Genomic DNA, 27,325 nt, shown 5'->3' with positions numbered 1-27,325 from the left:
GTTAGCTTGATTAAAACTGTTACAGGTAGAGTTTGGCAGATTTAAGATAATATTTCTAAATTGGTTAAAGGATATGATGGTATTGATTTTAATTAGTTGCTGTAAGTTGTTCCAGGAGTCAGGGGAACTGAAGTTAAAAGCTCAGAACCTGACTTGAGGAGCATGAAGCATGAGCAAGCAGTGGAGCGTTTCTGAAAAAGTAAATCTGAAGTTTGCAGCATTACAGTCAAATAATGAGGAAGCCTCCCGGACAGGGCTTTATAAATAAAATGTGCCAATGTGCTTCACGTCTTTCTTTAAGAGATGACCCCAGCCTTTCCATACAATACACAATGGTGTGTGTCATAGGCATCTCCTGTGATGAACCTTAACGCAGAGTGAAAAACAGAGTCCAGAAGTTTAAGACATGAATGTGATGCATGCCGGTAAACCCACTATATATATATATAGGTAGGTATTATAAATGTAGTTATTATTAATGTTGCTGCATCAGCATTCATACTAATAACTAGATAAAAATAATATAACATTCGCACTACTAACTGTCAAAAAAGTTTTGACAGCTGAAGATGCATTTTCTGAAAATGCCAAAATCTGAATAAATTCTCGCGAAAGATCGGCAAGTTCAAATGTAAGGAACTGCGTGGCTGAAAAACCTGGAAGATGATATGTAAGAGACTGACAGAATTGGAAGCTGAACTGCATAACCTAAAAATTCTTAGGAAGTATTACAGTTTGGCTAGCTAACCTAAATGTATTACCTGAAGAATACCACAATCAAACAGAAGTAGTGGAACTTGTATGTTGTAGCAGTTATAGTAGTAGTAGTAGTAGTCGTATAAGCATTAGTAGCTTAGCAGTAGCAGTAGTAGTAGTATGAATGAATGAATGATCTTTATTGTCAAAATACAGGTACTGGTACAGGTAAATCGAAATTTGGGAGTATTAGTAGCAGTAGAAGTAGTAAGACAAGTTATAGCATTGGCAGTTGTAGAAGGAGCAGTAGAGAGAGAGAGAGAGAGAGAGGCAGAGATGAAGGGAGCGATGTAGAGAGAGAGAGAGAGAGAGAGAGAGAGAGAGAGAGAGAGAGAGAGAGAGAGAGGCAGAGATGAAGGGAGCGATGTAGAGAGAGAGAGAGAGAGAGAGAGAGGGAGAGATGGAGAGGGAGAGAGAGAGGGGGGGAGAGAGAGATGCAGAGAGAGATGCAGAGAGAGAGAGGGAGATGCAGAGAGAGAGAGAGGGGGGGAGAGAGATGGAGAGAGAGAGAGAGAGAGAGAGAGAGAGAGAGAGAGAGAGAGAGAGAGAGAGAGACAGAGAGAGAGAGAGAGAGAGAGAGAGACACTAACTGCCAGAGTTTAAATCATCTTATCCAAATGAGCGGTGCTGCAGTATCTGGATCCTGAAAGAGTCGTTGTTGAGCAGAACTGGGCATCACACACAGAGAGCCCTGTGGTATCGTAGTACAAGTGTAGGATACGTTTATCTATTCATGGCTTATTTGACAGGGACAGGTACAGTGTACATAGGCAAACTGAGAACAGCCGTCCAATGCAAGTTTCATAGTGATTATGGCATAGGCTAATTTGCAACACCCGTAAATAAAGGGCTTTCCTGGAAAAAAAAAAAAAGAGATTAAAACTATGTGGTAAAAATGGTGTGAGAAGATAAAAGAGGTTAAAACAGTGAGCTAAAAATAAGTGTACAGAGTACAACGAGATACAGTAAAGCACAAGGTAAAAATACGTTTTAGCAGTAGCACAGGTGGTGGAGGTGATAGCAGTAGAAGAAGAACAACTTGCTGCAGAATTGTAGTGAATGCTGACAGCTGAGAAAAAAAAAGCATTGCAGAAATGGGAAATATATTTTTCTGCAACATCTGAAATCTTAAATGTATTGAACGAAACTGTTGAAGATGAAATGTCAAACCGACAGAATTGGAACCTGAACTGCATTAACTAAAGACACTAAAGGCTGGTTTATAACACTCATTATAGTGCGTAGACACGGAGAGCCCTCTCTCTGACTCTCGGTAGCTCTACGTGTGCATCCAATCTTTTTTAACTATCCGTCGAGGTAACTGAGATGGACGGAGACGGCAAGGGCTGTGATTGGTCCTCTAACACCATTTCCGGAATAACTTCTCCGATTTGACTTTGCCCCATATTTACTTATTAGCTTGATTTGAAAAGCCTTGGAAGTTTACTTTCAACACTATTTACATGGTTGGTAGTCAACATGTAAGATCGATCGGGGGGCGAATTGCATTGCGTATCCGACATCCCGACGAAGAACTGCGAATGCAGTTCTTCCCCCTCCGTAGTTAGGGAGTGGGGTTACGGAGTCGGAGTAGTATACTTTGGTGTTAAGAGCTGAAATATACACAGTACTAATTGTAGTAGTAGCACTAGTAATAGCAGTCGTAGTAGTGGTACTAGTAGCAGTTTAGTAGTATAAACGTAGTATAGTAGCAGTTGTAATGTCGTAGAACTAGTGTATTAGTAGTAGTATATACTAGTAGCAGAGGTAATACTAGTAGTAGTAGATGTACTCCTAGTAGTAGGTGTAGTGGTCGTTGTATAGTAGTAGTCGTAGTTGTAGCAGCAGCAGTGATAGTCGGCTGGTAGTAGCAGTACTAAAGTAGTGGTGGTGGTAGTAGAAGTAAAGTAGTGGTGGTGGAAGTAGTTGTAAAGTAGTCGTGGTGTTAGTAGAAGTGAGAGACAAAGAGAGGTAAAGATGGAGAGACAGAGATAGAGAGCGAGGCACAAACTGCTGGAGTTTTATCAGTTTATCCAAATGAGCTGTGCTACTATATCAGGAGCCTGAAATGCCGTTGTTGAGCAGAAGACTGAGAGCCCTGCCAAGGAAACACTCGAAGAAAACTCCATATAGCGTAAGTACTACGGCTTATATAGTTACGGATTAGAAAGAGGACACATTGGTCTATGTTATGATGGATAAATTTTGTTCCAGGGTTGAAGTTTGAAATATTTCAAACTATTATTATATTACTATTATATTATTTTCGGTATTCTAGTTTGGTGAAACACCAAACTAGAATAAATGTTTAGTGGCCGCTGTAGTCTGCCCTGCTTCTGCCTATATGCAGTCAGTCATTCCTTTTTGATAGCAGGGGCTTTTGGTATCCATGCTTCATATTAATCTTTTTTTTTTTTCAAAGCTAAATATTTTGGAAGAATTGAGCGTGTAGGCCTACTACTAATTTGACAAATGTGGTATGATATGAAAAGTGTTCCACTCTGTTAATTTCTTACTTATATTAGTTTTATTAACCATCAAATCCACAAATTGTAAATGAAAAAATCTACTCGTAGCCTGATTCAAGAATTTGGTCGCCTGATACTCTCGACCTAAAAGCCAACGTGCGTATTTGTTTCCTGTAGGCCTTCTGCTTTCTTTTTCTGGCTTTCTCTGATCTAACCATCTCTTTTCTGAGTCAATATTGACCCTTCTGCCCAATGTTATATGAAGTTCTGCAATAAATTCTGAATGGTTAAACTGGTCATGTTTGACTTGCTTTTGAGATTCTCCAGGGTGACCGGGTCGCAAAGTATTTTTTCCCAAACAGGTTTACCTATTCTCGCCTCTGATTGGTTAGAAGGGCTCTCCTTTAGATCGTCTTTCAATTAGTCCTAGCTGTTTTTTGGGAGGTTAGGGTTAGGGTAACCCTTAACCAAACCCTAACCCTAATTTTCGGGTTAGGGTTTGACCCTTACCCAAACCCTAACTATAACCAATTTGAGGAGAGCCATTCTAACCAATCAGAGGCGAGAAAAGGAAAACCTATTTGGGAAAAAAAATAATTCTCGACCGGGCCCCTCTGCCTGCATTTGGTGGAGTTCAAGTACACCAAGAGATGAATCGTGGGTTTCCTCGAGCTCTGTCGCCCTCTATCGGTCAACAGACCTGGGCAATCGATGGGGGAAATAAAACCAAAGATGAATTTTCGTGCATCAAAAAGTTGTCATGTATTAAAGACTTGCACATGCAGGTCTGTGTTCTCTATGGATCAAGGGACGTGTGTGTTTGTAGCAAGATTGAGCTCACATTAGTAGTAGTGGTATTTGTAGTAGCATATTATTAAAGGAAATACGCCAGAACAAAATGAAATAAGAGTGTACATGAATGTTTCTTTTTCTAAAGTATTATGATTAAAAATGTAGAAAATATAGAAAAATGCTGAATACATTGCCAAAATCTCCTTTAAGAGTTTAACATTTAGATATTTGTATTGTTTCTGTAGCTGAACCCATGCAGAAGCAGAAGTGGTAAAAGGAAATTACGAAAGAACAATACAATCTGCATTTCCTGTGCGAAAGAGAGACGGACAGAGACAGAGAGAGGGGGGGGGGGGGGTGTATGTGTTTGAGAAAGAGAGAGAGGTAGAGAGAGTTTGAGTGTGTGTGTAAGTGAGTATGAGTGTGTTTGTCTGTGGGATTCTGTGTTTGTGTGTGTGTGTTTGTGTCAGTGTGTGTGTGTGTGTGTGTGTCGTGTGTGTGCATGTGGGGGTTTGTAATAATTGAGAGTAAAGTGTTTGTGTAATAAGTGAGAGTATGAATGTGTTTGTGTGAGAGAGTGTGTGTGTGTCTGTGATTGTGTGTAAGTGACAGTTTGTGTGTGTGTGTTTTTGTGTGTGTTCCTCCTTCCTTGAAGAACACACACAAGTGATTTACACTCGTCCTTCTTTACCTTCTTTACCTCCTCCCTTGCCTCCTATACCCTCTCCCTCTTCCCTTCTTCCTCTCCTCTCGCCTTATTCCCCTGCCTCCTTCCTTCATTCATTCAATTTCCTCCTTAATCCTTCCCTTCCTTCTACCCTTCTCTCCTTTCTTCACTCCTTCATCCATCATCATCCATCCATCCACTGTTCATCCAAACGTTGCTCTTTCTTCGTTTAATATGCCTCCCAGGGGGCCAATGTCACCTGTCCTCCTTTCCAGTCAGCACTTTCTGTTTAAACGGTTGATAATATCCCCTGGAAACAGGCCTACACCTGCTGATGATAAACGATCACAATCCGAACAAGATGTACTAGAATGAAACAGCGAAGAGAAATAGATCTTAATAATAGATATTCGGCCAGTAGACCGCTTCCCGTGTTATTGCTCTGCATTTTTCTATGCCAAGGTGCCCCTGGTGGAAAAGATGTGGAATTCAAGCTGGGTCGGTGTGGAAACCGGGAGGGTGGAGTCAGAGGACAGCACCGCAGAAGTGGGAAGATCTGGATGGAAGCAGAGGGTTAGAACCCGACAATCCTTCAGGTTGGAACAAAGCAGTGGCGTAGCGATAAATGTTCAAATGGGCGGGCACAGAGAAAAACGGGTGGGCAAAGCCAATTTGATTGAGATAGGCCTAGATAAGATGCACCATACAAACATTCATCAATGGCATGTTATATTTATGACATAAAGGTGTGTATTAACGGCATTTGATCAAAGCTGACAAATTACGAGGAAACATTTTAAACATGCCCAAAACTGCATGAACCCATGCATCGGTGCGTCACATTTATTGAACGCTTCGACGCTTTTTCAACATAGCTGACAATACGCTGTTAAGCTAAACATTTTAAACATGTGCAAAACTGCATGAACTCGGCGTGTCATCACATCAAATTGAAACAGATTGGCCATATCAGACAAGCCTCCTGCAAAGATGAAAACTAATCACACACGTTCCACAGATTATGTCTTAGCAAGACTAATTATTTTACATTGTTTTGCCAGAAAAAATTGCATGTTTTAGTTTTTTACAATGGAACAAAATGAAATAAGCATGTACATGAATTTAAATTAAATTTTTCAGACTCATGTTTCCGTTACTCAAAATCCACTAAAATGCTGAGGGAAACGTTTCAACTTACCGTATTGGTCAGAATATAAGACGGCCTTTTTTCCCCGCGAAATAGGTCCGAAAAAGTCGGGTCGTCTTGTGGCGCGTTTCCACTGCAGGGTGCGGAACGGATCGGATAGGTGCGGATCGGGTCGCGTTTCCACCGCCAAAAGTGGGCGTGACCGGGACTTAGCCGTACCCGTTTTGGCCTCGTTTTCAGGACTCCTCCGTTGGGTTACTGAAAACGAGACGAGACGCCTGAAAGGGTCCCGGGAAATTCTAGCTACACACCCCCTCCGTTGATTGGTCGACAGAATCATCACTTCCGGGTGACGCAGGGATAAAAACAAACAAACAGTAGCCTCGAGGTATTATTACTTAACAATTAACATGTCGTGTAAAACGCTTGCTTGGGCGAACAAGGAGGTGGAGACGTTTGTCTGCATTATTGGGGAGGAAGACGTTGTTTACGATGTTTACGTAGCTGCCGCGGCGATCGACATCCGGCCTACCACAAAGGGTACTGTCGGCAGTGGAAACACGACCTCGGAACTGAGCTGGGCTATACCGCCCCCTCCCTACCGCACCTTTGCGATCCGATCCGTTCCGCACCCTGCAGTGGAAACGCAGCATTTTATTCGGGGTCTAGTATTCAGAGCGCAGCTTCACTTCTTCGCCTCTCCCTTTAAATGTCAATACACATTTGCGGCCGCAAGTGGCGCCAGAAATTGGTTCCGGGAAGAAGTAGTCCATCGTCCTTAACAACCAGACTGTTACCGGTGTTTAAAGACAGGCTGGCCATTTAGAGACAAGTGGCTCAAAAGTGGGTCAGGTCAATCAACAACAGCGGAGGAGCTATGATGCCAATTTTTAAATAATGGTCTTCAATAAGGTAGTCAAGTTACAACTGCCAAGCTGCCAAGAAGTTCGGGGTCACGGAGTGTAACGTAAGAAGATGGCGAGAACCAAAACAACGTCTCACAGATGCCAACAGTCAGCGCAAATCCTACCGTGGTCCTCAAAGTGGTCGTTTCAGTGAGGTTGAACCGAGAGATTTTGAATACGTCAGAGAAAACGCGCTTTGGGAGGAGCCGCTGGAAGCGGAGCAGCTGGGGAGCGATGACAGCGAGAGCAAACACAGCGGGGCAGAGGACGTGTGTGAGAGACAGAGAGAGATCGGAGGAGAAGTTTGGCGAATTTTAGTTAAGTTTAGTTAAATATGTGGCCTGTATTTTCTCTGTTATTATTTTTTTTTTCACAATGTTGCTTGATTATTGCTTGATATAAATTTTGAATCATACTGTACATATTTTGCCTTGAAAGTGCCGTGGCCTTTACTGGCATTATTATTATTGTCATTAATATAACAAGTGTTTAATTCACTGGGTTTTTAATATTGTTATTTTTTAATAAAAACAAAGTTCTTTGTTCGGCAAATCTGGTCTGCCAATCTTATTTTCTAAATGTTTGGTTGAAAAACGGGGGGTCGTCTTATAATCAGGGTCGTCTTATATTCTGACCAATACGGTATATCAGGCTGCAGAATTGGGGTCCAAGCAAGCACCGCGTTATATTGGACGGTACGTTATAACAATGTTTGTATAGCGAAGGTTAAGTGTAATAGTATTAGTTGTATTAGTTGTGATAGTAGTAATCATAGCAGTGAGAGACAGAGAAAAATATAGAGAGAAGGGACAGAGAGAGAGAAAGAAGAGAGCGAGAGGCATAAACTGAGAGGTTTAATCAACCAATCAAAATGAGCTGTGGTCCTGTATCTGGAGCCTGAAAATGATCAGTCATTATTGAGCAGAACTGGGCATAACTCAGAGAGAGCCTCGCAAAAATAACACTCAAGGGAATCACCATAAAGTTTAAGTTCTTCGTATGAAATTGCAGCAGATGGTTGTGATATACATTTTGTATTAGAAGTGAAAGTTGTGGAAGATACAGCTTTAAAGTTTGAAATAATGTTTGAAGAAGCAGAAGGGCAGCAAAGGATTAGTAGGTGACATAACAAACTCTAAATGAAGCAATAAACACCCATTATAAACTCAGAAAAAGAGTAAAACCACCATTACATGGAAACTGATTGTTTGAAAACTGTAAAGGATTTCAAAAAGTTTAAATGTTGAAAGTCTTGTAACCCATTCAAACTTAAAAATAGCTGAAAGTATGCAGAAGAGGTAGCATTTGACAGTGGACTGTCAGGAGGTTGAGGAGAATTTGAAGATTGACATAATTAGTAAAAAAAAAAAAATGCAGTTAGAAAAAATTGAATTCATGGCCAACATTCCTTAAAGAGTAACATTTTAATGTTTGGATGGTTTCTGTAGCTGAACTCATGCAGAAGCAGAAGTGGTTAAAAAACTATACGGAAGAACAATACAAGAACAAGAGTCATTCATGGACTCTAATCACCGCTTTATAGCAAAGGTTAAGTGGCTACTACTGCTATGAATTCTACTAATACTGCTACTGTTACAACTTCGATAGGATGAGTAGGTGACATCATAAACTCTAAATTAACCAATAAACACCCATTAAGAACTATAAACTTCAAATGAAGTCGGTAGCTGAAAGTATTCAGAAGAGGTAGCATTTGAAAGTGGAGCAAGTTGAAAAAAAATTGAAGATTCCGCCCATTAACAGAATTTGTAACAAATAATTTTTTTGTAAATTTAAGAAGTTAGAAAAATGTTGAATACATGGCGAACATTAACTTAAAGACTAACATTTTAATATTCGGAAGGTTTCTGTAGCTGAACTCATGCAGAAGCAGAAGTGGTTAAAGACAATTACGGAAGAACAATACAATCTGCATTTCCTGCAGATAATCGAGTGAATGCCGATGGTTACCCAGCATGCTGAAAATGTAGAATTGTGAAATTAATTCTCAGAACTATATGAAAGCTCAAATGTGTTGAACTGAACATCCAGAAGCAACCACATTCATGCAGTGCAATGTTTATAGGAAGTACGACAAAACTAGAATAAATAAGCGTGGACTTGACCATTGTGTCCTCATATTGTAAACCTAACTTAGTATATGTAACATACTGATGTTCATCAAGGTCAACGCAATATTTGAGAGAAATATTTCAAATTATATCATTCTGTCAAATCAGGGTCCCACTATACTCAGCGTTACATCGGAGGTTGTATTATAATGATGTGCGTTATAGCAAAGGTTAATTGTAGCAGTATTGGAAGTATTTTTTTATTAGAAGATGTAGTAGTAGTAGTACTAGTAGTAGCAGCAGCAGCAGTACTAGCAGTAGTAGTAGCTGTAGCAATAGTTGTAGTAGTAGTAGTAGAGAGAGAGACAGAGAGTAAAGTAAGGGAGATGGAGAAAGACAGAGGAGATAGAGAGAGAGGCACAAACTGCTGGAGGTTTAATCAGCCAATCAAAATGAGCTGTGGTCCAGTATCTGGAGCCTGGATCTGTTAAGTCTTTGTTCCGCAGAACTGGTTATAAAACACAGAGAGTCCTGCCAAGGTTACGCTCGCAGAAAAAACAAGAACATGTAAGTATGACAGCTTAAATACTTACAGATTAGAAAGAGGACAAATTTGTCTAAGTGATGATGCATCAATTTTTCATGAGAAGTAAAACTTCTCATGAAAGTTAGGGGTTGGAGTTTGAAATAATGTTTGAAGAATAAAATAGGCAGCATTAGATTAGCTGATGATATCACACACTCTAAGTCTGTGTTGTTCACTTTAAATGAAGTCTGTCGCTGGAAGAATGCATAAGGAGCATTTCAAAGTTGAAGAGGATTTGAGAAATGTTGTGAATGTTTACTCTGTTCAAGGAGTAAACATTCACAACATTTCTTTATGTTGAATTGACCTTCAAATCCCCAAATTTAAATACAGTTTTTTTGTAGAGACATGTCTTTAAAACTAAAGACGTATCTGCCTGTATAATAGTAAACAAGTTATTATCTGGTGCTCCAAGTTATGCAATGATAATAACTTCAACATTCACATCTGTGATTTTTGGAAATTTCAGATCGTCCAATTAGTTGTAGAATTTATTGAATGCTTTAGTTGTTCTCATCTTATTCTAGAAGTGAAAGCTATTTGATGTTATAAGAACTGGATTGGATTAAGTAGTATAAAATACTATATCTTGTGTTTTATATTCCCTACTGTCGGTATGTAATACTGTCACAGTATGCAATACACCATCGAAATACTGTCAGTTCTTTAAGTAGGCCTACTAAGTTGTTATAAAAATAAAGTAGTTTCCACTATTTGCTAATGTATTAATGCCATGGTAGATAGGAGCCAGAAGTGGGGGTTGCACCATCTGACCCTGCTTGTGTTTCCAGATAACCAGAGTAATGGCCGGGTACCAGCGCTGCATCTCCCTGGCCTTGGTGGGTCTCTTGCTGTGCCACAACTTCCTGGCAGAAAGTACTGCGTGCACTTCCCGCGAAAAAGGTTTTGCCCATTGCATCTTCCTCTGCCGTCATTTCCCCCATGGAGCACCACAAACCGCTAATTTGAAAAAATGGAAAGACTTCCTCGGAGACCCGGACCCCAACCGGCGTATTCAGTCCTTCCTGAAGCCCAGCGACCTGGGCAGGGTGAATGCGGTGTGCACCGACGAGGGGGGCCGGCAGTGCACACAGCCAGCAAATCCGAATGACAAGAGGCAGAACCTTTGCATCAGCAGGCAGCCATTCAAATATTTAACAGTGGTCAGCGATTATGCCGGTTACCCGTACATGGTCACAGAGGAGAACAAGCACCTGATTCTGGCCTGTGACAAAGTGGATAACATATGTCTTCCCACCCACTTCGAGCCAAACAGGGACAGAAACCAAAATGCCAATGTCTGTCGAGGCAAAACCAAACCAAAGATAAATGTCTAGTGGTCGTTGTAGTCTGCCCTGCTTCTGCCTATCTGCAGTCAGTCGTTCCTTTTGACAGCAGGGGCTTATTGTATCCATGCTTCATATTATATACATCATCTTATTTTTTTAACTTTTTTTTCAAAGCTAAATATTTTTGAAGAATTAATATGTGGACCAACTTCTAATTTGACATATGTGGTATGTTATGAAAAGTGTTTTGGTCTGTTTAATTAATTCAAAGTGTAAACATTCAGAATAAAAAAAATCCAAATTTATTTTACACTGAATTTACCTTCAAATCCACACATTTACAAAAAAAAAAAAGAAACGCATATATATATATGATATACTGTATGCATTTATGAAAATCAATTCGTAGCCTGATTAAATATTTTGGTAGACTTTGTGCCACATACTCTCAAAACAATAATTCAACATAATAATTTGTTTCCTGTAGGCCCACTGCTTTCTTTTTCTGGAATTGTCTGATCTAACCCATTTCTTCTCTGAGTCACTATCGACCCTTCTGCCTAATGCTATATAAGTTCTGCATTAAATTCTGCCTGGTTGAAATGGTCGTGTGCGACTTGCTTTTGAGGTTCTCCAGGGTGACCGGGACCCTCTTCCTGTTTGGTGGAGTTCACGTACGCCAAGAGATGAATCGTGGCTTTCCTTTGGCTCTGTCGCACTCTATCGGTCACAGTAATCGACCTGGGGGATCAATGGGGGAAAATTAAAGGTTCCATATTATACCACCAGGTGTTAGTTTGATTAGCCATTACAAGCCATTCTGAAATTATGCTTCTTCTGACATCACAAGTCGTGTGTCCACCTAGATGTGTGCTGGATAGATGAGCAACGTTTGCTACAGTCCGCTGGGTAGGCTGCTAGACGGATAAAATATAGATCAATAAAATAAGAATAGCCTTTGTTACTAAAGCATTTTATTCAGTTCTCACACAAAATGCAATTATTTTCCTGTAAAGGAAAAGATGATGAAAACATCTATCCACCGCTTTGTCCAAAACATTAATGAATATAGGCAGATAAAATTAAGCAAATCATGAAGAGAGAAATATACATCTCAATGAAGAACACATTCAATCCTTTTTAATCGATTTTAAGGGCGATAAGATGGGTGTTTTCAGTCATGAAATCCAAGCCAGCCTCCCTCCATCTCTGGTCCAGGGCATCCACTGAATCCAACAGCTGGACTTCACAGCTGCTTCCTTATAAAGAAAATAACAACCACCTTAAAACACTATCAGAAATAATCAACAAGGAAATCCAAATAACATTTGAAACACCAGATACTAGTGATCTTGATAATTTTCATAAAAGGACAGAAGTATTTACGGTTAAAACAAGATGTTAAAATAATTATGTACACTTAACTAAAAGTAACGGCCATTTAAGCGTAAGTGCACTAATGGCCACACAATGACAATTACCAATGCAGAAAAACAGCAGAATTTATCTTTGCAGAGCAGAGGGCAGAGGGTGTGTTAGGACCACATGCGCCTTGGAAAAGCGTGCGTGGGACTGACTTAAACTACTAAAGCTTTACAAAAACATGACTCCCATGTCACCTCCCTGGCTCTGTATGTTTGCGCCCTTTCAATGTTCATGTTTATCTCCAAAAGCACACTTTGGCCCCGTTTACACGACGACGCTTGCGGGTGAAAACGACAAAATATTTCATCAGATGGGCCTTTCGTTTAGACAGCGACAGCGTTTTCGTTTAAGATTCTCCAGAGTGGGAATCTTAAAAACGCTGCACCGTTGCGTATCCGTCTAAAGGAGTTCTCAAAGTTTTGACAACTGAGGGCAATTTTAGGAACCCAAAATTTTACTGAGGGCCGCCAAAGAAAAAAAAAGAAAAAAATCAGGCGGGAAACGCCGCCAGCATCCCAGTGGTGAAAAAAAAACATTGCACCATGGACCTCTGGGAGTGAGGTAAAGTGAGGTCTAAATCACGAAACAGAGGATCATCCTTTCAAAGTAATGTATAGTCGGATTAAAACTAACAAATGTAACAGGATTTAATTGAAAGCTAGGCAGAGTCGACTTCTCTCTTTACATTTATTTATTTTTGTTTAAATTAATAATATACATCTGTATGTCGTTGCGGGCCGCCAGGAATGTTTCTGCGGGCTGCACTTTGAGAGCCAATGGTCTAAGGGTTAACAACGCAAAAGTTTGCTCTGATATGTGCACGCTGGCTCTCGTCAACGTTTAAGTTTCAACGCATGCGCGCACTCTTGGTGGTGCTGAGTGGCAGTGCTTCACCGTACCACCTAGCCACCTGGCGTGCATACTACATCTAAATTCACACACTTTTGCGTCACCGTATGCACGCAGATTTCCCCCCAGAGACGCTCGTCTAAACGCAGAATAAAAAGTGAGAACGCAACGCCACTTTTGCGTTTTCTGTCCAGATCGTCTCGGTCTCCCCTCCTGTGTCGCTGTTTCCTTGTGAGCAGTGGACTCTGAGGACTCACCAAACAGAGCGAGGATCTGCTCGTTGGGGACCAGGAACGGAGGACCTGCAGAAAACATCGAAATCGATTAAAAAAAAATAGATATATATTTTAAATCAACGCATCTCTCTCCACAGCTGGGATGGAAACCCTGCCATGCTAGCATATTGAGGGTTAGTGTTTGGAGTTAAAGTACCTTTTAAGTGAACCCCCTATTTCAGCTCGAATTTGAACACTCGCAATTGCTAACCCAGCGAACTCCCCTCTGGACGCACCATGAGGAGTTTGGAGTTAAACAGCCTGTATGATTCTGCGTAAGACAGGCTAATTGATGGCAAGTTTCAGATATCCCGCTCTACTGCTTTAAGGTATCTTTACCTTTGTGTTGCTCAGGGTTATAGAGTAGCGTGGACAACAGATATCTGCAGTCTTCGGCCATCAGAGACAGAAGGAGTGAGGCGTACCTGCAGCGTTACGAAAAAAAACAAACGTATCGATGCATTTTGTAATTTCTTCGGATTCGTTTTTTGGCAACAGTTTAAATGATTGGGCGTTGTATGGCTAAGGATTTTTTTTTCTTAGATATTTAAAGCATTGCATTGTTTTTCTTTCAATTTTAATTTACTACATTTTCCATGAAAATTATTAATTTTAACTTACTTTTCTCTGTCTTCGGGGTTAATGGCCACAAGGGACCCACGGTCCCAAATGGCTCCAAACTGGCCCTCAACACAACTGTGTTAAAGACAACAGGTATTTTAACTGTTTCATACTTTCTGCAAGTCTAATTCAACAAAGGGTTGTAAAAATAAAATGGATTCCTTACCTGTTGAATTTGTACAGGTCACAATGGTAGATCGAAATGCTTTTCTCAACATTCTGAAACACAACATTGTTTGTTTAATTGTGGCCAGTCACGTTGACCTTTTGATTGATGCAGTTAAGATCAATCCAATAAGATTGGTGCTCACTCATTAAAATGACAAGAGCTCTTTGATACAAATCCTGCAGATACACTAACCAGGTTCCAAAATAAATTGGGGCTTCTCTAAAAGATGATACTCTACCCCCCCCCCCCCCTTATATTCAGGATGAATGCCCCAATAATATGAAGTATTATCTTCTGTACTATGTAAAAATAAGGTTTTTCCCTTTGCCTTAAAGGGGACTCATTATGCTTTTTCGACTTTTATGACCTATAAACGTTGTTATAATGATTGATAGTCATGTTTAACCATACCCAAAAAACGATGTCGATTTTCGATTTGACACTTTAGTATGGTTAAACATGACTATCAATCATTATAACAACGTTTAGAAGTCATAAAAGTCGAAAAAGCATAATAGGTCCCCTTTAATGATGAATGAAAAACAACAACATTAAAAGTGGGCAAAATAAGCCCTTGCAGCGAGAGAGGGAGACAGAGACTGTGTGGACACTGGACAAACAATTATGCTGCTGACTTACCTTCTATTGTTGTTGCAACATGGTCTCACAGGAATCCGTGAAATGACTACGGTCGGACGCTTAACTCGAAATCCGTGGCCACATCACGGAAACACGCCGATATCCGTGTGTGAGCCACGGAATAACAGCGTCATTTACTTGCATTGGAGCAAATTCCGTGGCCACATCACGGACAATTGAAGTGATTCCGTCAGACCACCGCTGTGGTCAAATGTGGCACACAGACACAGATTGAAACGGGAGCACACACAGATTGAAACGGGAATCTGTGTGTGTGCCACGGAATATCATTGTCATTTACTTGCATTGGAGCAACTTCCGTGGACACAACAAGGACAATTTAAGTGTTTCAGTGAGACCACCCCGGGTTTTGAGTTAATCCCCCGTGGTCGACTCGCTCGTTGAAACGGGGATCCGTGTGTGAGCCACGGAACATCAGCGTCATTAACTTGCATTGGAGCGAATTCCGTGGCCACATCACGGAAATCGGCGTGTTTCCGTGATGTGTCCACGGATTTCAAATTATTCGTCCGTAGTCATTTCCAGGATTCCTGTGAGACCAGGTTGTGTTTATCGCTTGCGTACCTTGTAAACCTTTGCTCCGGGTATGGAGGGGACGGGCTCCACAGCATAGCTCATGTTATTATCTTCATAAAACTGCAGGATGGCCTTCTCGGCTATCTCCACCCCCACCACAGAATGGCCCATGTCAGCCAACCTTGCACACGGGACACAAGAAAACAGTTGGAGATAAAATGGCGGCCACATTTGAGGTTAAGCGTTTTGGGGAGGCTGATATTGACAGAGAAGATGTTTAACAGTTATTCTTCACTACATGTAGCGCGACAGATAAGAGCACGGTACTGGTGCCGCCATGAGGTTTAAGGATTGGAAACTGCTAACAACTACTATGGTATAGAGCAGGGGTCGGCAACCCTAGGCACGCGTGGCACCACAGGCACGCGGCAGCATAATCATTGGCACACTGTGAAAAAATTAATTAATAAAAATCGTATTTATTTTATTATTAAAAATGTTGACGCACAATGTGGAAACATAACCATTCTACCGATTTTTTTTTTTGCACTTTATTCTGTTTTGGGCATTTCCTCCCAGTGCAAATATGTTTAAATGAGTTACTGAAAGCAGTGTTCTGAAATGGGATCAATTAATAGTTTTTAAACCTATGTCATGAGTAATAGGCAAGAAAATATTTAAAATATTGTTGCAAGTGGCCTGTATGCATCGCCTTAACATGGTTTTGCAAAGCTGTACAAGTCTTAAAGATATTGATGTGGATGGTTCCAACATTCTCATATATTCTTGTTTTTTTACCTTTCTCACAGTGCAAATATGTTTTTGAATGAGATTCTGAAAGTGGTGTTTTAAGAATGGACACATGTAATTATAATTTGTAAGCCTATGTTGCAAATATAACAACAAAAAAAAATGTTGATGCATGATTGTGGACTATATGGAAATAATACAATTCCAGGGCTTCTGGAAATGTTTTTGGTTGCTGTGTCATAATTTAGCTTAAAGGTCCCATGACATGCTATTTTATGTATTCTTTAATATAGGTATTAGTGGGCAACTAACACAGTATTCAAAGACGTTCCCTAAATTCAGCCGTGGTGCAGAGTTACAGCCACTCCGAGCCAGTCGCACATTGAGCTTCCCCCAAATGCGCTGTTTCGGTGGGCGTGTCAAGGAGGAGGGTGGGGGTGTGGCCCTGAGCAGCTTGCAGCCACCATGCGCTCTGTTTACAGTGGATGTATCGCAATGGCGAGGCGCACACCCTTTAGCCGTGTTCTGTAAATATTCTAGAACGCACGGGAGTCCTGGAGCTCTATATCTAAATATTATCATATAGCCTACACAGATATCTATATCATATAATATATATTATCACGGCCAAAAGCTGTGTGAGCCGATATTATGAATCTCAAACGACCGCGTTGGGTTCTCCGACGTTCCTGGTTCTTCAACGTCCACATCAATGTGAATACACACACTGTAACGCAAGTGTTTCTTGTTGGTTCTTTGACTTGTCTTGTATTTCCACAACGAGACTGTCGTGGGGGTTATCTGAGCCATGGTTGAGAAGGAATTGGGGGAAAGGAACTTTGGTTTGACTCGCTGAAGTACATGAACTGCGACATGCCGCCGGTTGCCGCGAGGCACCATCGCCCGGCAGCCGGCAGCGCGCGGTTCAGTCGACTTCAGGTTGATGTGAAAGTGGAAGAACCAGAGACGTCGCAGAACCCGACAAAGTCGTTTGTGATTCATAATATCGTCTGGAGGCGCACACAATATGTTATATGATATAGATATCTATGTATTATATGATATTATTTAGATATAGAGCTCCAGGACTGTAACGCAAGTGTTGTACACTTCCTTGTTATTTGGATAACCGTTCTGCTGTTGGTGTGATGGCGCATCACGTCGGACTCTCGTCTCTGGTAGGCCTATTTCTACAACGAGACTCGTATTGGGGGTTATCTCAGCCATGGTTGAGAATGAATTGGGGGGAAGGAACTTTGGCTTTGACTCCCTCAAGAACATGAACCACGACATGGAGGAGAAAGGGATTGTTGGCGGCGAATGTCTCCCGCTTGAGCCCCGCTGAGGGACCACCGCCGGAGGCGGAGGTGCATAAGCGCTGCCCGGCAAAGATCCCTTTCTCCTCCTTGTCGTGGTTCATGGTCTTGAGGGAGTCAAAGGCAAAGTTCCTTCCCCCCCAATTCATTCTCAACCTTGGCTGAGATAACCCCCAATACGAGTCTCGTTGTAGAAATACCAGAGACGAGAGTCCGACGTGATGCGCCATCACACCAACAGCAGAACGGTTATCCAAATAACAAGGAAGTGTACAACACTTGCGTTACAGTCCTGGAGCTCTATATCTAAATAATATCATATAATACATAGATATCTATATCATATAACATATTGTGTGCGCCTCCAGACGATATTATGAATCACAAACGACTTTGTCGGGTTCTGCGACGTCTCTGGTTCTTCCACTTTCACATCAACCTGAAGTCGACTGAACCGCGCGCTGCCTGCTGCCGGCTGCCCGCTGCCGGGCGATGGTGCCTCGCGGCAACCGGCGGCATGTCGCAGTTCATGTACTTCAGCGAGTCAAACCAAAGTTCCTTTCCCCCAATTCCTTCTCAACCATGGCTCAGATAACCCCCACGACAGTCTCGTGGTGGAAATACAAGACACGTCAAAGAACCGACAAGAAACACTTGCGTTACAGTGTGTGTATTCACACACACACACACACACACATGTGGCGCTCGCACGGTCGAGTCTCATTGGCGGGCCAACGTCTCTGGGCGGGCCAGGCAGAGTAAGGGGAGGAGCTGAGATTCATCATGACGTCATGAGCACAGATTTCCAAATCAGCGCGCTTGAGCCTCCGTTTTTTCAAAGGCGAGCAGAACAGCTAGTGCTCGTTTTACACCAAACGCAAGTTTTAGCCACTGGGGGACCATAGGCAGGCTAGGGGAACTCATATTTATGTTAGAAAACCTCATAAATTGAGATTTTCATGTCATGGGACCTTTAATAATATATTGTTGCTTAAGGCACACTCATTAACGAGAAAATGTCAAACTGGCACTGCATGTTGAAAAGGTTGCTGACCCCTGGTATAGAGCTTGTTCATCAGAAAGCGACATGTAAATGTTGGATGGCGTAACAAAGCCGTTTACGAGGATTTGAGGAGTAGCAAGAGACAAATCCTTAAATGAACTTCACTGCACCGTATCCGAGGCTAATGAGGACTTTATTTCGTCCCGCCTCGAGCGAGTAACACCATAACGACAACAACGTTTCCCCATAATAACAAATAATTTCACTGTTTATTACTCAGCGATGACACCAAAAAAATTATCGTACACACACACACACACTTTTGAAGTTAAAGTTAACTGAAGGGGTTTTCTCATACCACTTCATATCGACAGCTTTCCCACACAGCGGGAAGAAGAATCGAACTCCAGTACGCCCGTTGACCACCTGCTTAATGTTGCGCTCCAGCAACCTATGAAGAACAACTATGTTAAATATAATGCATCTATATAGGCCTATAGACCAAAAAACATACAGATAACATGAAGTCCCTTCAGCAATTATTCATTATCGCTTAATTTATTTGAAACAAATCCCCATAGCATTGTGTTGATGAAGAAATATTTGACAGCAGAAATACGAGTCTGTGTACACAGCACACAATACAGTATGCCTACAGTGCAGATTAGCATACGCACTTATCTCACGATCTGGTAAACACAAAGTTACACAACTCTGAGTCAACACACGCGTGATTGCACTCCTTTACGCCTACTTGTTTACGTGGGGCCGGTGGAAGCCGATTCGGTTCTGTTGCCACCGCTCCTCCCACTCGGCCAGAGACACGACCCGGTCCGCCTGCACCGCCAGCATCCTGCAGGGAACCAGGAGAGGAGGAGGAGAACAGGGAGAGAAGGAGAACAGGGAGAGAAGGAGAACCGAGAGAGGGAGCAGAGAGAGAGAGGGAGATAACAGAGGAAGAAAACGTTAAAGTTAACGTAAACAATCGCCAATCGTCGTTTAGTCAACCCCAACCCACATTAGCGTCCGTATGCCACAGTTAGGCACACTTTGAAGAACAGAAGCAGCATGTCTGTAAACTTAAAAACACCGATAGCTCTCACAGTACCTTTATCAAACTGTCTGCAACCTAGGACGCACTGCCCTTGTACTTCCGGGTTGGGAATGGCCCTATCGATGAACTATTGTCACGTGGGGAATTCACTCATCCATTCAACCTGGTTCATTCATTAAGAGCAATCAGACCTACACCAAACAGCACTAGAACGGGTATCGTTTTTGTTGCATAAAAAAACAAAATGATAGTTATTAAACACAACAGGTTTTAACTTAGTTAACAGAAATGAGTAATTAAATAATAAATATTGTTACAGGAGTTACAGTTTTCAATACACCCCGCTGAATCTCATTTTTAACACCGTGTCGTTTTGTTGACATCATGGTCCTCTACACACAAAACAGGAATCTGTTGAGGGAAAACCTCCTATGTCTCGCTGCGGCTTGTAGGACATGGACATCCAACGTCCAACTGCTGTCACGTGATTCCACTTGCCATCCCCACTGACGTCACTGGCTTGACTGTAAAAACATGCGTTCGTGAAATTAGTTTTTGATGGGTCCACTCCTTAAGCCAGGGGTGTTTCTAGGTTTCATAAACATCCGAGGCTTAGCCCAGACGGAAAATGAAAATGCCAAAATTATTTCTATGCTTCATTTTGCTTGATAAAGGACAATTAAATGAACCGCACCAAACATGTAGAAGTCAATGTGGGATTTTAATGTATAAACAAAAACACTTGACAGAAGTTTAATACAATTTTGTAAAGGAAAGCAGAGGAAAACATTTTCCCAAATGAATCTTTTCAAAATGTCACCACAATTCCGAAAGCAAGTGAAGAGGTTTGTGTAAAAGCAGTCCTCCCTGACCAGCTCTGTCCCTGACTCTAAACCCTGACTCTCAACCCTAACCCCTCTGAGGGCAGGAAGACGCGCCTTTAGTGTAATGGTTTGAACCACAGAGAAGGAAGAAAAGAGGAAGCAGTAGAGAGTAGTGAAGTAGTGAGGTTAGTGACAGACGTGAGGGAAAGGCGTGTGGAAGCACACGGTTACATGTGGGGTCAAGAAAATCACTCCCACTGGAGGTCATTGATCCATCAGCCTCAGACTGCTGAGCTCAGCAGGTCTTCTGGAGGACGAGGCTCAGATGAACTGAGGAGATGGGACCAGCAGGATGTCAGGATCAGGGCGGGTTTAGCTCAGGTGTGTCTACCCCCGACCAAACAGGATCAGGTGAGGTTCAGCTCAGGTGTGTCTGCCCGGACCAAACAAGGACATTGATTAGGTTCAATATTCAAAAGATGCAACATTAACTGAACCAAAGATAAGTCATTAAGGAGCATGCAAGCTTTAGGGCGCCTTGTTCAAGGACGCATCACTGTATTCTGAGGACTTGAACCCGGCACCATTGGTTTGAGAGTTGAACCCCAACCCCTTACCTAGTCCACTTTGTCCAGATAATGCAAACTTACGAGGAATCTTTGATGGTAGAGTCCTGGTGGTCCTCAGGATTTGCCTTCCAGATGTACGGCATCTCCATCAGTCCTCCAGATTCCTGGTCTGTTTACAAATGTAATTTGTCTCTAATGTAAGGTAACAAACACAGTAGTAATTGGGCTCTAATGTAAGGTAACAAACACAGTAGTAGTTTGTCTCTAATGTAAGGTAACAAACACAGTAGTAATTGGGCTCTAATGTAAGGTAACAAACACAGTAGTAATTGGGCTCTAATATCAGGTAACAAACACAGTAGTAGTTTGTCTATAATGTAAGGTAACAAACAAAGTAGTACTTTGTCTCTAATGTAAGGTCACAAACACAGGAGTAGTTAGGCTCTAATTGTGTGCAACAAAGTAGCAGCTGTAGTTTGTCTGGTAAACAACCACAATAGTATGCCGTAACTTGTACTGGACAAACTAATCCTGCGTTACAACAAATCCACTCCGTTTATTTTAGGCAAACTTACGAGGATCCTTGTTGGTAGAGTGATGTCGTCCTCCAGAGTCTTGGCTCCTCCATCAGCTCTCCTCAGCCAGAGTCCTGGTCTGGGACAAACAGCGCGAGTCTGGCCCTAAAGTCTGGTAACAAACATGTAGTTGGTCTTATTTTTAAGCCCTTTATTTCCACTTTGTTGTTAGGTTAATACAAACTTGTTGGTAGAGTGATGGTCATCCTCCATATTCACGGCTCCCCTACCAGCTCGCCTCCGCTCCAGAAACACGTTCTAGTAAGAAAACACAGCGGTAGTTGGTTAACGCATGTCAAAGTAACAGCTGTATTTTGCCCTTTAAGTCAACCATGTAAGTAAATACAAACTTACGAGGAATCCTTGTTGGTCGATTCCTAGTCGTCCTCCAGCGTCTCAGCTCCTCCAGCAGCTCTCCTCAGACAGAGTCCTGTTCTGGAACAAACAGCGGAAGTCTTGCTTCAACATGTGGTAAAACAGATGTAGTCGTCTGGCATATATGGTACAAACGCCGGTAGTTTGTGGTAGCAGTATTCTACGAGAAGTGGCAGTGAGTGTGATGATCACTTCAGAGTCAAGCTCCATCTACCCCACGACAGACGTCCTTCACCAGGCAGGGCTTCCACCAGCACCTCCACAAGTCAGGGCCTTCAGCACGACTCCTCCATCAGCTCCTTGGCACAGATTTAAAGTCATAAGATGATCAAAACTAGACCCAAACTACCGTGGACTTTAGTGTTTCAGATAAGCTTGGTGATGGTTACCCTCTGGTCCGGTGCTGCAGGCCCCTGGTCTCCAGCCTCAGTCTCCGGTCCACCCTGGCAGCACAAGCCTCCGGTCCCCAGCCTCTCAGCCTCACCTTTCAGCTACAGCAGCAGGTTTATAATACATTTAATTTAGAGGCGCCTTTAAAGACACCCAAGGTCACCTTACAGAGCATAGTCATCGTAAATCATTTAAAAAAGGCATTGTGGAAAAAATAAAATAAATAAACATAATAAATAAAAATAAAAATAAAATCGTATATCAGCATTTGCCCAACAATAAACTTAATTGACTCATCTGAAACCGAGTTACAATTAATTGAACTATTATTTTATAACTCAAGGCTAGAAAAGACTTGAGACCAGACATGAGAATCCCGTTTTTGCGAATGAAGACAGAGCAGTCCACAAGTTTAAAGAAGTGGTTCAGGCCATGCATTGAAACTGACCTGAGAAGACTCTACTCACACACCAGAGCACTGACCTGTTCTGGAGGACTTCTGACAGGAGGTGGCGGTCTGGCTCTGGTTGAGGAGGTGGAGGTCTGGCTCTGGGTGAGGCGGTGGAGGTCTTGCTCTGGGTGAGGATGCAGACACCTTGGGACAAACTACACGTTACCTTTTTAACCTTTTACAGTTCTAGAGTAACTTCTACTGTAACATGTGGGATGACGGCCATTATTTTAGCTTTGATATTATCCAGTTGGTAACTCTGCACCAAAGTCATTGTTTAACGTCATTCCATTGGGTAGGGTTTAACTTCTGTGGCAATTAATGACAGCAGATATTTAGAACGTACAAAAGCTGAAGTAACAAAGAACACTAAGCAGTATCGATATTAAATCAAATATACTCAGCCATATTCAGGTGCTGGGTTGCGTTGAAGAAATGTCAAATTATCTTCCACCTTGAAATGATTTTCAGCCTTCCGATGTCAAAAATGGGGCCGCAAGTAGAACGCTGTTTTGTACGCAGTGAGAGTCCCGTCAAGTCATCGTGGTTAAAAGTACGGCGCAACCATCGGAAATTAACATTGTACGACGTACGTGTCAGTATGTATTTAATATCAAACTTAGGTTGTTTAAGATAACGGAACAATTCCCAATGGAAACCAACTGAAAAATTGTTTCCGTTGGCAACGGCACGAAAACGCAAATAAAAAACGTTCCGCCAGATTCCCTCAGGGGACTCCCGTCCAACTAACTGCCAGGTGGTTTCTTATGGTTGTCAAGACTACAACGTTCTATGCTAACCATTGGGACTAAATCAAGTGACCACACTCAGAACCTTCCACGGCGGGAAGCACAAACCGTCCGACTGGAATCCGAACATTCCGGCCGGAACCAACCAAAAAATAAACAGAACCAGCGCCTCACCTTGAGCTGAACGGAGGAAGATCCTGAAGTCCAGCGATGGTCTTCATTAAAATACAGCCAACAGACTTACCTTGAGGAGATCTGTTTGTTGCTGTTGGTCATTACAACTATTCAGTGTACCTTTACATTATTATGCACCCAGTGTGTACAAGTTATATCACTCAAAATCATACGAAGAACCAAACTACCATGTACGTCCCACAACAACTTTAAACCTAAAATCATTCAATACAAAACCGTGTCTACATTTTACAATTATCTAGATTATTCAGGGTACAAACCATACAGAGCAAATCTAAACGTTGAGCTCACAGAGCGCCGACCATAGCCCTGCAACGTCACCCTGACCGCCTCATCACCAACAGCAAATCATGCCAGCCAGCCAACACATGAACAGCTCCAGTGAGAAGTGGGCATCCGAGTGAAAGGACTGCCCATAATAATAAGAAGCCCAATTCCTGAACTATCCAACCATCTTCATGGTTTAAAGAATTACAGACTTGACATGCAATTGTGTTCTAAACACCTTAGTCTGCTCCCTCGTTACTTATAAAACTCTACATCTCCATCACTAGAGTGTTGCATCCTACTCATGGGGGTGTGGTCTTAGTGAGCAGAGATGCATGCTGGGATACAGTGCCGTCTGAAGTCTTCAGTTCTATAGACCCGCCCCTTAGGAGAAACCAAGTGTTTGAGAATCTGTCGTGACATCAGTTACATGAGCTGGAATATCCTTCAAGATGGCGCCAGGAGAAAGGCCAAGAGGAAGATGTGTGGGTTCTTCCTCTCAGCCAGTGGAACACAACAACAATCTTCATCAGAGTACCATGGAACACTTTGAAACATTCTCCTCTTCACATCTTGAAGCCCCAGGGAAGGTTTCCTTACCTCCTCAGCTGAAGAGCACAACTTCAGCTCGAAGGGCGCACTAGCTGGAGATCCCGGATTGGTTCTGATTTAAGGGAACCAATCGTTCAGCTAGTCCTGTCAGAAACAAATACAGTTCAGCCTGAGAAGACATGCAACTGAGAGCAAGACAAGATCCACAGGGCACTCCAACAATCCAGCCAGGTAGGAAGAGCCGTCTCATTACAGGTCTGAAGGTCATCTTGAATACCCATTTAGGTCCCTTTTCAACGTCCTCCTTGTGGAATTCCTTTTGGTGTCCATCCTCCATTGATCCTGATTGGTTTAGTCCTAGTTTGAAGTCACTGATCTGAACACGCCACTTGCATCCTTTTACCCTTGAGTGTGTTTGTGTCCACCCTCTCCTTCCTGCCCAGTGTGTTGGATATCGCTCCGGAGCGTCGCTCAGGGCTCTTCATGTCTACTGGAGGCCCTCAAGTAAACGTGTGGCCGCCCATCAGGTATGATTTAGTTGACCATTCCAATATCCCAAGCCAATCACACAGACCCCCGTATGAACATTATCACCGTCAAAGCAAGCCGGACACACGCACATAGAACCCAGGACAGGCACGTAGAACCCCATGCCAGGTGTGAGTGGGAGACACAGTAGAACCCATAGCTATGCTCAAAAATCTTCCAACACACACACGGTAAAAACCTCACGCCAAATAACATTCCATCATCCCCCCCCAGCTCTCCTGCCAGGGCACCCATAACAGAACAACCAATGTCTCCAGAGACGTAAATTATGTACAACATTCTTCAGTGGCGTCCCACATTGGTGATTGATTATGCTTGGCGTCTCCAAAATGTGTCTCAGGTTGAGTCAACGTCTCTGAAGTCATGTCTTTGTAGTCCAGTGGTTTCCTGAATGAGGGGCCGTCACAGATGCAAACGGTGCAGCTTTAGTCAGCCTGAGGACAGGAAGGAGGTCATCTGTTCAGAAGACCACCCAGTAGACGGGGGTAGCTCTTGAGGAGCAGGATCCATATGGGGATGGCCCCAAATAAGACCTTCTTGGAAATGAAACTGTTCCTGAGGAGTCACGATGCCTGGAGGGGACTGTTGAAGGTGTTCCATGGTTCTCTTTGTCAGACTGAAGTTGTGTTTTAGTCGTTGAGATGAGGAGCCCCCTCATCTCCCCCTGGTGTTTCTCCTTCTGAATCCCTGTCTCCATCTTTAAGAACATTCCAGTCCATGTAACTGACGTCACGACAGTTTCTCAAACACTCGGTTTCCCCTGAGGGGGCTTGTCTACAGACCTGTAGACTTCAGACAGCTCTGTATCCCAGTATGCACCTCTGCTCACTCAGACCACACCCTCATCAATAAAGAAACACTCATGTGATGAAGATGCAGGGCTCAGGAGAGTAGAATGAAAGAAGACTGAAGATATCAGAACCCAACCCATTACTCCAGCTTACAACAATAACTTGGAGCCTGTAACCATTTTAACAAATCATTAAAACCACCATAAACCAAACACTCAAGTAACCCATGAACCAATAAAACATCCTTACTACTCAGATCAACCTTCAGGTAACGGGTTAACTCACCAGGAAGCCAAAATACATCAATGTGCCCAAGAGTAATGAGAAATTAATGACTTACAGTTTGCAGTTCATCTTCATGGTTAAGTTGGGATACTCACAGAACTGCAGTTAAATATCCATGATAGACCTTTGAAGGAAGGAACAGTTTACTCATGGTCCAAATTTCAAATGAGTTAAACCACCACAATCCCCGATTTCCTGCACACATCAGTGATTTATATTCAACATACAAGTCACATACAAGTCACGTCAGTTGTGCTTTGCCACACAATACTCACATCAGGTTCAGATGAGATGCTCCTCTTTACTTCAAAAAGCCTTTAACCTGTGAAACAGGAAGAGATGTTAAATAAGTCACAACAGACCTCAATAAAACAGTACACACACGTTCTGGTTCCTGTGAATACAACATACGTTTGGGAGACGCTACACTGCCAAACAGTGGAGGGCATACCGTCCGGTTCCCCTTTAAGTGAAACACACCAGATGCAACCAATTAAGAAAACCACCTGGCTGGCGAGCTGTGGCAGGTTCGGTGCCCTGTGGTCTTCTTGGTAACAGTGAGAGGCTATGTCAGCTCTGTGTTTGATCTTCAATGACCTCCCTCATTTTAATTAAAGGGATGAGTCTGATTTGACTGATTTAGATTCATGCTTCAAAACGAAAAAAAGTCTTCATTCAATTCACCTTACTGTGTGACTGTGCGCGAGTGTGTGTGTGTGTGAGTGAGAGAAGGAAGCTTTCATCAAAGAGACTCATTCACTGGTTAAACTGGAGTCATCGCCTACCATCACACACACACTACAGACAAACACACACAATACACCATATAGATTCACACCATATGCACGCACACACCACAGATACACCCAACATATAGATTCAAACCATAAGCACATATATGCATACATACATACACCATAGGTACACACCATATATACTGTGGTAACCCGGTTCTATTAGCCCCGCCTACGATCAATGAACAAGAGTCTCTGATGATCAAACTGCCAACAAGGTACGTTTATTAAATCCAAAGAACGGAAAAGGGGAATCACCCGTGAATGCAAACTATAACTAAAGAGTCTGGGCTCCGTGAGCCACTGGGGACGTATGGTCGTATCTCACGCACTGTCCCGGTATCCAGATGAGGAGGTCCTTCCGTGTCGTTCTGAGGTCTTCTCTAGACCGGGTCCTGGGGCAAAGGTCCGTCCGGGTAGGGAATCTCTCTCGGCTCCTACATGGGTCACATACCTCCTGCCTCTAGACTCCGTCTCAGCTTCTCTTATATAGCCCTCACCTGGGTCTGATTGGCCTGGTACACAGGTGTCTCCCGTTGGCGTTGAGTGGGACCGTGCCAATGCGGCCCTTGGGCGCCCTCTGGGGGAAAAGGGTGGTAGACTGCTTGTATTACCTGCCCTCTGGGCTTCCAGCGTTGC

At 42.7% G+C, this 27,325-nt stretch overlaps 2 protein-coding genes and 2 long non-coding RNA genes across 6 annotated transcripts; 1 reads left to right on the top strand and 3 right to left on the bottom strand.

The window, feature by feature from the left end:
• The first annotated feature begins 2,640 nt into the window (after positions 1–2,640).
• On the top strand, positions 2,641–10,952 carry LOC132451141 (uncharacterized). The gene is made up of 2 exons (XM_060043459.1): positions 2,641–2,890; positions 10,185–10,952. Exons 1-2 carry the CDS (start codon positions 2,825–2,827, stop codon positions 10,728–10,730), a joined length of 612 nt encoding a protein of 203 aa, XP_059899442.1. The 5' UTR covers positions 2,641–2,824; the 3' UTR covers positions 10,731–10,952.
• Positions 10,953–11,639: 687 nt separating this feature from the next.
• On the bottom strand, positions 11,640–19,431 carry LOC132451140 (probable thiopurine S-methyltransferase). 2 transcript variants are annotated; one of them, XM_060043457.1, is made up of 9 exons: positions 19,375–19,431; positions 19,021–19,119; positions 18,625–18,717; positions 15,246–15,378; positions 14,019–14,071; positions 13,853–13,927; positions 13,571–13,656; positions 13,214–13,258; positions 11,640–11,941 (listed from the first exon to the last, which is right to left on the bottom strand). In XM_060043457.1, exons 2-9 carry the CDS (start codon positions 19,116–19,118, stop codon positions 11,823–11,825), a joined length of 702 nt encoding a protein of 233 aa, XP_059899440.1. In that variant the 5' UTR covers position 19,119; positions 19,375–19,431; the 3' UTR covers positions 11,640–11,822. The 2 variants fall into 2 exon arrangements, with proteins under 2 accessions (XP_059899440.1, XP_059899441.1); XM_060043458.1 differs by lacking the exon at positions 19,375–19,431 and having other exon boundaries at positions 19,021–19,179.
• Positions 19,432–20,022: 591 nt separating this feature from the next.
• LOC132451304 (uncharacterized) lies at positions 20,023–21,959 on the bottom strand. 2 transcript variants are annotated; one of them, XR_009524038.1, is made up of 5 exons: positions 21,878–21,959; positions 21,643–21,723; positions 21,289–21,546; positions 20,795–20,905; positions 20,023–20,577 (listed from the first exon to the last, which is right to left on the bottom strand). It is a non-coding gene; the product is annotated as an uncharacterized LOC132451304 (long non-coding RNA). The 2 variants fall into 2 exon arrangements; XR_009524037.1 differs by having other exon boundaries at positions 20,795–20,882.
• A 3,033-nt stretch (positions 21,960–24,992) lies between these two features.
• LOC132451307 (uncharacterized) lies at positions 24,993–27,117 on the bottom strand. Its single transcript, XR_009524040.1, has 3 exons — positions 27,019–27,117; positions 26,168–26,214; positions 24,993–26,016 (listed from the first exon to the last, which is right to left on the bottom strand). It is a non-coding gene; the product is annotated as an uncharacterized LOC132451307 (long non-coding RNA).
• Between the last annotated feature and the right edge of the window lie 208 nt (positions 27,118–27,325).

This window comes from Gadus macrocephalus, chromosome 22 (genome assembly GCF_031168955.1).
Source record: "Gadus macrocephalus chromosome 22, ASM3116895v1".
NCBI lineage: Eukaryota > Metazoa > Chordata > Actinopteri > Gadiformes > Gadidae > Gadus > Gadus macrocephalus.
This window is presented reverse-complemented; position numbering and strand designations above follow the sequence as displayed.